This window comes from Symphalangus syndactylus, chromosome 8, assembly GCF_028878055.3.
Source record: "Symphalangus syndactylus isolate Jambi chromosome 8, NHGRI_mSymSyn1-v2.1_pri, whole genome shotgun sequence".
Classification (NCBI taxonomy): Eukaryota; Metazoa; Chordata; class Mammalia; order Primates; family Hylobatidae; genus Symphalangus; species Symphalangus syndactylus.
The window spans coordinates 119155811-119166910 of NC_072430.2; the positions used below are offsets into that span (position 1 = coordinate 119155811).

The window sequence follows — 11100 nt, forward strand, 5'->3', positions numbered from 1 at the left end:
CTGGGTCCAGAACAAATTTATGGTTTGGTGTTGAATTTTCCCAGGGAGCTGTAGACCCAAAGGCAGTCCAATCTATCAAACAATGACTTAAATCCCAAGACCTATGGAATTAATATTACAGCCCTTAAATAATCAGCAGTAAGGATGGCCAGTGGCTTAGAATCATAGAATCAGAACTAGGCCGGGCGTGGTGGCTCACACCTGTAATCCCAGCACTTTGGTAGGCCAAGGCAGGTGGATCACCTGAGGTCAGAAATTCAACATGGTGAAACCTCATCTCTGCTAAAAATACAAAAAATTAGACAGGTGTGGTGGCGCATGCCTGTAGTCCCAGCTACCTGGGAGGCTAAGGCAGGAGAATCGCTTGAGTCCTGGAGGCAGAAGTTGCAGTGAGCCAAGATTGCACCACTGCACTCCAGCCTAGGTGACAGAGTGAGACTCCATCTCAAAAACAACAACAACAACAACAACAAATGAACAAGAAGAACCCTTCTGGGTGAAGGCTGACAGCTTGCTAGCTATTTGTCAGAGGTGACCCTTATTTCCCTCTTGCTCTGCATGGCTCTTCATGCTTGAGCACATGCCAAGTGTTTGTGTTACAGAGTGAAGAAAGGCATAGGAACCCCACCACTGGTAAGTGTATGCACTATTGAGGTCTGGGAGCTCTGAAACAATGGGCAATTAAAACCATAACATATTGAATAGCTTTGTGTTGATAAGTATTTGTTGTAATTAATTATAATTTTATAAAAAGCAAGACTCCAAATATGAAGTGGAACTACACATAGCCCCAGATTTCATTTATTTGATGCTAAAGACAGTCTTGCTTATCAAGGAGGTAAGAAAGTGAAAGTAGGGCACTGATACTGATATGCATTGCCATGTTACTTTATAGTGGTTATGGTGAGTGGCCAATAATGTTGGGTTAATAAATCACTGGTAGACACAACTCAACGTTCTCTCTCTTTACCCAAATGTGTACCTCAGAGACTTAAAACCAAATTGCTTCAAAGAAAGAACAATTTGTACCACCCTACTATAATCCATTGCACTTTGGGAAGCAATTTTTTTTCCATTTGAATTTGGGAACTATAGTAATAACAACCAACACTGAACACTGATATTCCTACGTTGGGAAGGTCAAAAAATGCAAGAAAATAAGGGGAAAGTAAGAAAAAAGAGGGAAAGACAGACAAGAAATTTTTAAAAACCTGAAATTGGTGAATTTTTTAAACATTCATCTATAATGAGCAGGGGACATTTTCAATACGGCTTTTGAATGTCAAAAAGTAAAATAAAATTCCTGCTGACTTTCAAAAAGCCCACCATTTTTGGTCATTCTTTTAAAAAAAGAAAAAAAAGAGATAGCCAGCAGATTAAAGGAAGTCCATTTATAAAAATCAAATGAACCTCTAACAAAGCTTGTTCAGGACATGAATAAATCATCTGGTCATGAATTATTCATTGTTATCAAGAAACAAGCTGGGGATTCCAGGAACTGGGCTGGGGAGGCACTGAAACTGGGGAACGAGAGAGTTTACTGTCTCATACCCAACACAGGAAAAGAGAAGGACAGGCCACGGGTGCCACCATCTGAGGCAGACCATGTCAGCCCTCCGTCGTGTTTCAGAGCATACATTGGCAGCCTTTACATCTCAGAGGACAAAACAAATAGAGTTTAACCCACAGAACCTAAATTTAGAAAACTGCATGTACTCAGGAAGCAGACAATACGATTTTTTTTGAAGATTGTCTCCTTTTATTTAAGTTCATGATATACACGGGAAATATGAGCTGTGTGTAAAAGGTAGCAGAGTTGCAAGTTTGAATTTCAAGAAGATGGCTAGAAAATTCCTTGATGCTAAGTCAGTAGAGTAGTCTGACTTATTTATGGCTTTGGGGCTTGGGTTTGGATGGTGGGGAGAAAGGGTGCCTCGCAGATTTAATCAAATAATCAACGTATCTGTGTGTTTCAGGTCCAAACTGCTTTGCAGGAACTACGATAATTCCAGCTGGCATTGAAGTGAAAGTGGACGAATGTAACATCTGTCACTGTCACAACGGGGACTGGTGGAAGCCTGCTCAGTGTTCAAAACGTGAATGCCAAGGCAAGCAGACTGTGTAGGACAAACTTCCAACCAATGACGATTTCTTAGGAAAGGATGCTATGGCTTCAACACTGCACATGTTTAACACAAAACAAAACAAACAAACTCCTGCCAGCTACAACAGGGTCACCAGCAAAACCTTCTAGGGTTGACAAAAGTGAATATTTTACTAAGAGGAAATTTCTCTCTTTCTCTCTTGCTATATAAAATATATATAGTATATAGATATCTAAATCGCTTTTGTATTTACCAATGCTTGATGGTGACTTGACGACCGGATTTCTGGAACAAAAAGAAAGAAATAGCCTTGCACAGGCTCCTTCCCTGGTGATGCCTCTGACCTACCAGCTCACTGTCCCCTGGTTTACTTCATTTTTACTCTTCTGTACATCATACATGGCATTGTTCTCCTGTAGTATTTGTTTTTTCACTTTTGGAGTCTAAGGGGCTAGATTTGACTGCACAGTAAAGTTTTGAGTTGTGCCAAAAAAAAAAGTTTGGTAAAGGAATGTTAGGGGAAAGATCTTCCCTGAGCTGGGAAAGCCAAGAGCATCCAGTCAATTGTTCCCCAGGGTGAATCATGCCCTGCAGACTAAGGAAAGAGGGGTGTGCACATAGACGGACCTATTCCTGGACAGGGTTGGGAACGAGTACTTTGTCCATTATGTGGGGGCTCGCAATTTAATTCTTACAAACCACACATTTCATATGGAAAGCCTCGAAACTGCCAATCAAAATCTATTATGTAAAGGACACCATGAGCTTAACTAAAGAATCCAAAGAGAGACAGATCTTTAAAATTGTAGCATTAATCATCAGACTTTTTCATGATGTGAAATTTGAGTTTGGTTTGTAACTAAACACACTCTAAACTCACTGTCATCAGGCAATATAAATACCAGAACCAGGGTGAGAAACCCCACTGTGAATCCAAATCCTTCTGAACATCTCTTGGCTAAAAGTCAGTAGTACACACTGGCAGTTTTTGTGGTTCGGGACTGTGTTTGCCATGTTGTAGTAACAACCACTCAGCCCTATGTCTGAAACACAGATTCAGGACACTCTTTCCACCTCAAGTGCTGATTTAAATTAAAGATTAGGGTAGAGTGAGTCTTGCACAATACAATTCCATTTGTTGAACATTTTTTAAAATGTATATATTAGATACTGAAAAATTAAAGTGAACCTTTGAAGAGTCTCCAGGTTGCCCTGGTAATGCTGCTAGTACAGTAACAGAAAAAAACGAAATATACAGGGTATCTGATGCCACCTCGATTCAAGTGCAAAATTAACAATTCTGAAACCACATGGCATAGTTAGTCGCTTATTCCATGCTCCTGTCCTAAAAACCCTGGAGCAGATCTGATAGGGACCTTGAAGAGACTTTAAGGTTGTCTTTATTATCAATGTTCTTTCTTTTCCTGCTCCCCCAACCTGGGCTTTGCCATAGCTCCTGTGGAGTGCCATATTCTAGAGAAAGGTATCTCAATCTTAGTAGGATAGACATTTGGGGTCAGATCATTATCTGTTGGTGGGGGCTGTCCTGTGTGCTTTTAGGATATTTAGCAGCATCTCTGGCCTCTATCCACTAGGTGCCAGTAGCAACATCCCAGGGGCTGGTGACAACCAAATGTCTCCAGACATTGCCTAATGTCCCTAAGGAGTGGGAGTGAAGGGCCTAATTTCACCTGGTTGAGAACCAGTGGTCTAGAATAATCAGTATAGAGTGATTTCTGGCAGAGGACACACTAGGCAAGCTCTAGCAGCACCTGTGGCTTTTGTGAGCTTCTGATCCCTTTGGGACCTACACAGTCAGCATTCCCAAGGGGTCAGTCTTCTCCATAGAGAGTGAGGCTTCTAATGCTATAGGCCCACCCTCAGGAAACATATTTTTTGAGCCTTGTCAACTGGTTTTTCATTTAAAATTGTCAGCCTCTCCTCCCTGGAAGCATCTCCTGTCATCAAGAGTTGTCATTTCCAAAATTAATGTGCTGACGAGTCAGATCTGACATTCTTACACACACTGTGCTTGTGTTATGATACAAATAGCCATGCCGGCACCATCCCGAGGAAGAGCATCAAGTCGCCTTCCCTTAGAACACCAATTTGCAGAAAGGTTGGTGCCTTTCAGTTGCCACCATGGATACATCATATAGACAGTCATGAATCATTCATGAGCAATGCTGCATGATTTATGTCTGCACTCAAAAGTAAAGGCATTGCACACTTCAGCTTGTGTCTAGACAGAGATGTATTATAGAGCTTTCTTTGCCCTGAGGTTGCCTGTTGCCAACTTCAAAAATCCACACTCTTGGAAAGAAATAATAATAATAAATGACAGGAATAAGGTTTGAAACTCAGAAAATATCATTAATAGAGCCATGCAGCATAGTACCTTATCTATTATTAAAGAGTTACTATGTCCTTTTTTAGAAAACAGAAAGAGGGTGCAACTGGGAAGCTAAAGTGCAGAAATTTTGCATCAAAGTATTGGCACAGTGACAGTCACAGCAAGAATTTACTAGAATTGAATGGGACATCCATTAAGGATCTCTCTTCAGAGAGTTTGCAGAAAGCAGGCTGTTCTGTGGCCTCTGATAACCAGCTAGAGGGAGGAATTTTTATTGTTGGTTTTGTTGTTGTTGGATTTTCTTTTTCTCAAAGTTTCACTACAAGCTGTTTCCTTTAAGATTTTGTAGCACTGACATTTTTCCCCCTTTAGGGAGAGATGAACCTATACTGTGACAATTTCTCATAAACTGATAAACATTTTACAACTTCCTTCTACCGAGGTCATTGAGAAATTCTTTCCAGACTCTGAACAACAGAGCTCTGGTCTCATCTGTTTGTTTCTTGTGAAGTCTTTGTTTGCAGCCACACTGTCACCTCTGTACTCCTATTTCTCCTCCGCCTTTGGTTCTCGGCTTTAAAGACAGCTATGTTAAAATAAGGGATCAACATCTTGTCAGCTGATGCCTATTAAAAACAATTCAGTTTCTAAAATCTTTGAAAAATGGCGTGCCTGAAAACTAGTGAGAAAAAAAAAAAACCTAAACACTAAACTGTAAAAAGGGGATTCTAGCAACAATATTTGATGTGTAAAAGAATATATTATTAAAAAATTATTTTGTTAAATATAAAGTGTGTTAACTAGCAAACATTGTTTGTGGTATATTTTCCTTCCCACATTTCTCCTTTCCCCCTACCCTAATTATTTAATGACTAATTCTCGGTTACTTCTATCATTTGAAAGTACATGTGTCATTAGAGCTGTATTCAATTAGAATGAAGCATTAGCTTTTGCATTCGCCTGCACACATTTTCATTTTTCATAACGCAACGCATTGCTGACTTGGGGATCCGAGAGGAGGCTCAAATAAGCCAGCAGTGAGAGGGTAAATGATAGGAAAAGTCTTTTCCTGACCCCAGATCCATATACTATGCTAATGATAATCTATAATTATTGAGTGCTGGCTCTGAGCCAGGCCCCGTGCTAAGCTCTGCACCCACAGGATTGTATTCAATCCATACAGCACACCTATGAGAGAGGAACTCTTGTCATCTCTGTTTTGTTCTTGAGAAAACCGGAATATAAAGAAGCTAAATGCTTTGCCCAAAGTCACAGGCTAGTAAGTAGCAAAGCAGGAATTCTTTATTATAAAGGTTTTCAAACATATATAAAGAAAATCGTATAAAGAACCTCCATTTACCCATTGCCCAGATTCAACAGTGATCGAGATTTTGTGAATTGTTTTAACAATCCAACAAATGTTTATTAAATAACCAATGCTACTACCTACAGTTCATTTAACACTTACATGCCAGAGACTATGACTTGAAATTTACTTATATCATCACACTTAATTCTCATGCAACCCCTTTAAAGAGGTAATGTTATTCCTAAATTACAAATCAAGAATCTAATAAGCTTGCATACAACAGTGAGATCATGCAGTAGTTTTCATTCTGGTATGGCTTATTTCACTTAACATGATGCCTGCCCTCCACATAATACTTCATTTATTCTTTATCCCCCTTAAGTTTTTTTTTTTTTTTTTTTTTTTTTTTTTTTTTTTTTTTGAGACAGGGTCTCACTCAGTCACACAGGCTGGAGTGCAGCGGTGTGATTACAGCTCACTGCAGCCTTGACCTCCCTGGCTCAGATGATCCTCCCACCTCAGCCTCTCAGGTAGCTAGGATTACAGACGTATCAGGCCTGGCTAATTTTTTTGTAGAGATAGGGTTTCACCAAGTTGCCCAGGCTGGCCTCAAACTCCTGGGCTCAAGAAATCTGCTTGCTGTGGCCTCCCAATGTGCTGGGATTACCAGCGTGAGCCACTATGCCCAATCCCTCTTGTTATTTTAAGCAAATGTCAAGCATCATATGATTTTACCCCTACAATTTGCAGTAATCATCAAGTGATATTTTCTTACAAGACCATATTGTTATACATTATTTTATTAAACCTAACAAAATAAATCCTTTGTATCATTTAATATTTAATTCATATTAAAACTTCTTAGATTTTCTAAAATATGAGAGAGAAGAGATGTTTGCATGATTCAAACAGTCCATAACATTGGATGTGGTTGTTTTGCCTCCTAAGTTCAGCTATGAATTCTGACAGAGTCTTTAGTTTGTTGTTCTTCGAGCATTGGTGTTTCTTAAAGGTCTATGTTAAACTTCTTTGTAGACTGAGCAGGGAAACAGCAGGGCAAGAGGCTTTCTACCAACTGACCTCCATGGGTCAAAGAGCCCTGGAGCAAGAATTGTTGCTGATGACCAGAACGCAAAAGACAGTGCCTTTGATGTGTATTGTAAGCTCTCCTTAGAGAGTAAGAGTAAACTGTTATTTTTCCTCTCCTTGAGACAAACAAATTGCTTAATGCAGAGCAAAACTGGACAGTATTTTATGAATTGCCATCATCTTCTGCATTGTTGGAGGAAGAAAAAAAGGGCAACCACTGAGGAAACATCACCATGGCATCCCCACACACAAGCATACACACCCCAACTCCACTACCATTTTCTTAAAACAAAATTAGACTTTCTTGCATGTCAAAATAGAGAGAAATTCTCTACTCTGTATGTCCATTTTACAGGACTGTTTACAGTTCAATTCAGATTCAAGTCTTATGGAGAGGACACCTCAAAGTATAGAGGAGAAAGCTATGAACTGAGACAGAGTCCTGGGTTTGTTGTTATTTTAGGTTTTATGTTGGGAATATTACTCTTTTAAATAAATGTATTTTTATGAGTTTGAAAGACAAAATGCTATCTCTGAGCCAGCAATCTCACCTGTACCTTATCAAATTTATAAGGGATTTATACCTTAAATTGAGGCGACACCGTTATCAGTGAGCCTCAAACTGTACTGTCTAGTACGAACACTTGATTCTTCCTAATCAACTTTGTACACCTAGAAGGCATATTGTTCTTTTGATGAAACAAAACACAGCTAGTACCATAGTATCTTTCATAAGAGTTAAATAGATTGAGTTGAATGAATTTCTTTGACTTAATTTTAGAAACTCAAAATTTGCTTTACATTCCAAATATTTTCAGTTGTAGTAATGATATGATGGCTTTCTTTCTTAATTTTTAAAATCTTGAACTCCTAACTCTTTGAAGCCCAAACTCCAATTTCAATAATCCCACTATTCACATTACAACCTGGTTTTGAGTAGGGATACTTTCAAAAAACTATGTTTCTAGAATAAAGTTTTAGTTTTAAAACCTCTTAAATAATTATGTGAGGTGGGCAAGGTTGGAGAAATATTTGGATATAAAGTTCAGAGACCATTTATCAAGCCCCTTCTGAGTGTCAGACACTGTACCGGTTACTTCACACAAGACAGTAATTCGCATTCATTAATCAACCATCCTCATAACCACCATGAAATTATGGACTGATAATCCCATTTTGCAGACTGCAACACTGAAGTTCAGAGAGGTTTTCTGGTTTTCTCAGGCTTCCATGATTAGAAAGAGGCAGAACTAGCTTTTATATCAGAGGGTTGTTAAGTATTAAACAGAATACTACCCATAAAATAGTTTAGAATAGGGCTTAGCACAAGAAGCTATAATTATTAAGATTTATAGTATCAGAAAGGAGATCTCATGGATAAGGTGATACTGGATTTGGATCTTGTCAGTTAGATAGAAGTTGGGCAGGTATTTAAGAGAATGATATTATAGAGCAACAAAAAATGAATAGAGTATTTGGAGTGTGAGAAGCAGCCAGGCATGCTTATAGTGTAAGGCTAGAGATGGAGGCATACAGTGGGAGATTGTGTCTGGGAAGGAAACTCAATTGTTAAGACCTGGAAGATTATGCCAAGAAAATCCAACTTGGTTTTTGTTGATACTATTGATTAATCGACATCAAATAACAGGGTGACATGGCCGTATTTGTATTTTAAAAACAAATCTGATAGCGTGAAGGATGCTTTGGGGCCCAGGGAGAGAGAGGTGGAGACACTGAGGGAGGTCATCACAAAAGTCCAGGAAGAAGAATGAGGGTCTGTTCAGGGAGTGGCAAGACTCAAATAGACCAGCTGGAACAAAAGGACCTTATGGAGGATCAAACAGGAGCTCAAGAATTAAAACAGTCACATTTTCTAGCCCAGGTGATTAAGACATTGACGCTAATAAAAGCACCACCAAAAATATGCAACTTATGCTTTACCTAGGGGTGGTCCTGATATTTTAGGACATTATGCTGAAGATACTGGCAATATATTAGATATTCAGAGTCAACCTCAGATAAAGTAGTCTTTGGGGCAGCCCACTCTGTTAATATTTACCAATACTATTTGTATCTTAGTTTGAATAAAAGCAATTTGAATAGCCAAAGTTTATCTCTGGTCATATTTTTTTCAAGGTATTTTTGAAATGGAGGTCAAATTTGGAATGGCAAGAATAACCGAATTCTTTCATTGGTATGTGGCAAATGTTAATCTCACATGATAGTGAAACAATTTATCTGCATATTGTGACGCAAACTGCTTATAAGTTTCCAGCACCTCTTCCCTCACTTGCCCCTTCAGAATAAAAAATGTTGGTTTCTTTTTCATATTGTTGCTCACCACAATTCCAGAAATTCAAAAAAATACTTATTTAGCTGTTCACTGTGGCCGTATGTTTTTCTTTTTTTTTCCCCAGAATATATAGAGTTAAATGACAACTTAGGTCCTGGGAAAGGCTTTCAACTTGAGATTTTGAAGGTTGTCCACCCTTCTCCAATTATATATTTCTTTGCCTTTGTTTTTTTGGTTGCATTCCCTTTTTAATTAATCACAACATTGGGTCAGCCAGACCCATTAGCTGCATTTCTCATTTAGACCTTTCAGAGATGCAGTTGCAGATGCAATTTAATTTGTTGACCCATGATCGATAGCAATTAATAGCATCTCTTTAATCTTGTTGAAAGGTCTGTCTCTGGCTTCCAGTAGCCACCATCTCAAGGGAAAGGTATCCACACAGGCAGGTTAGCCTCCAGTTCCCCTCAACTGCATACTTCTCTGGTGCTTAGTGTTTGTTTCAGAAGTCACCATATTCAGTATTTTCAATTATTGCACAAAAGTTCATCCAGGTTCTGTTATGAGATAGATCTGCTGCAAGCTCTTCATGCACATGTTATAAACCACGAACTCTGAGAAAAATACTATAAAGCACTTAATTCAGAAAAAAATAGATTCAAGGTTTTAAAGTATGTTAATAGACACCTAAGTTTCTGAGACTTCATGTTGTGTTGTAGCTAACTCAATTCCTACAATCAAATATTTTTCTCTTATCTGTCATATTAATAAAAAGATTTATTCAATAAACAACTTTCCACCTAGGAAACTAGACTGTGTTTGAACTGAATGATGCATTTTTTCCCATGCGCTCAAGAAGCTTACAGTCTGATGGGGCACACAACAAGGCAAATCCACAGTAACAGAGAGGGAGGCAAATGCTGTGTGTTAGACATGCACAGGTACACTGGGAGCCTGTGAGGCAGCTTTCTGGGAAATGAGATTTTTTATCTGAGTTTTAAAAGAGAAATAGAGAAGGGTAAGAATGAAGAAAGCGGTCAACGCCCTTTGTCAGTTTATAAGACAGAGTTTCTGCTGATACAGCTCAGATCATGTAACTGTTCTATTTTGCTAATGATAAAATCCATTCAAATCAGTAAATATATGCCTCATAAAAACGGGGGCTTTGAGAAAATTCCAAAAAAGGCAAAGATGGGTCACCTCTATATTGTGAAGAAATCATGCATCTTGATGACAACCCTTCTTTTCTGTAGTCAGTTTACTGATTAATGGAACCCCCTCCCCTCTACCCACTTCAGGTTCCCACTATACTGCATTTTGTCAGGAATTGTCCTTGTATCTCTGTAGAAATTTGAGTAATGCCATCCGTCAATAGTAGTTGCTCTGTTGACCTAATCTATTGAAAGCTTACTTGGTACCAGGCTCAACTGCAGAACTGAAGGCTGGGCCCCTGGTAGAGCATCAGTAAGCAAGCAAGAGATGTGTTTTTGAGCAAGAATCCCTTTCCAAATTTATGGGAATAACAATATGAGGACCATGTGCTCTGGAAACTCACACAACCAGTCTTGAAACTAGTTGTCAAGAAGTTTTCTGTGTTACAATTTTACAGATAAAAGGATACTACAAAATATCTTGTGGATAAATTGAGGTTATGGGCTATAAAAAAATATGACATAATTTGTAAATTGCAAGTATAAAAATGTCTAAGGTGTGTGTGTACATTTGTATCTATGTGTAAATAGTATAGGTCTATGTATCTATGGAAATGTAAAAGGTTATGAACATTATGGTGAACTGATGGCTGTGTCATTAAGATCAAATATTCACTATGTTTCCATCTGCCTAGTATACTCTTCTCTTTTGTACCTAAAAATTGCAGGCTTGTTTAGCCTACAGTAATTTTACCCCATCTTTGCCTTGTTTCAGGCACATTATTAGTTCTGCTTGTTCA

The 11100-nt window shown here is 38.6% G+C and overlaps 1 protein-coding gene across 2 annotated transcripts in view; it reads left to right on the forward strand.

Moving 5' to 3' along the window:
* Positions 1-5266, forward strand: part of VWC2L (von Willebrand factor C domain containing 2 like) — a 166280-nt gene extending 161014 nt beyond the window's left edge. For both annotated transcript variants that reach the window (XM_055290514.2, XM_055290515.2), the window contains one exon: positions 1977-5266. In XM_055290514.2, coding sequence (XP_055146489.1) covers positions 1977-2125 — 149 coding nt within the window. In that variant the 3' untranslated portion in view covers positions 2126-5266. The remainder of the gene's footprint in view (positions 1-1976) is intronic.
* The last annotated feature ends 5834 nt before the right edge of the window (positions 5267-11100 follow it).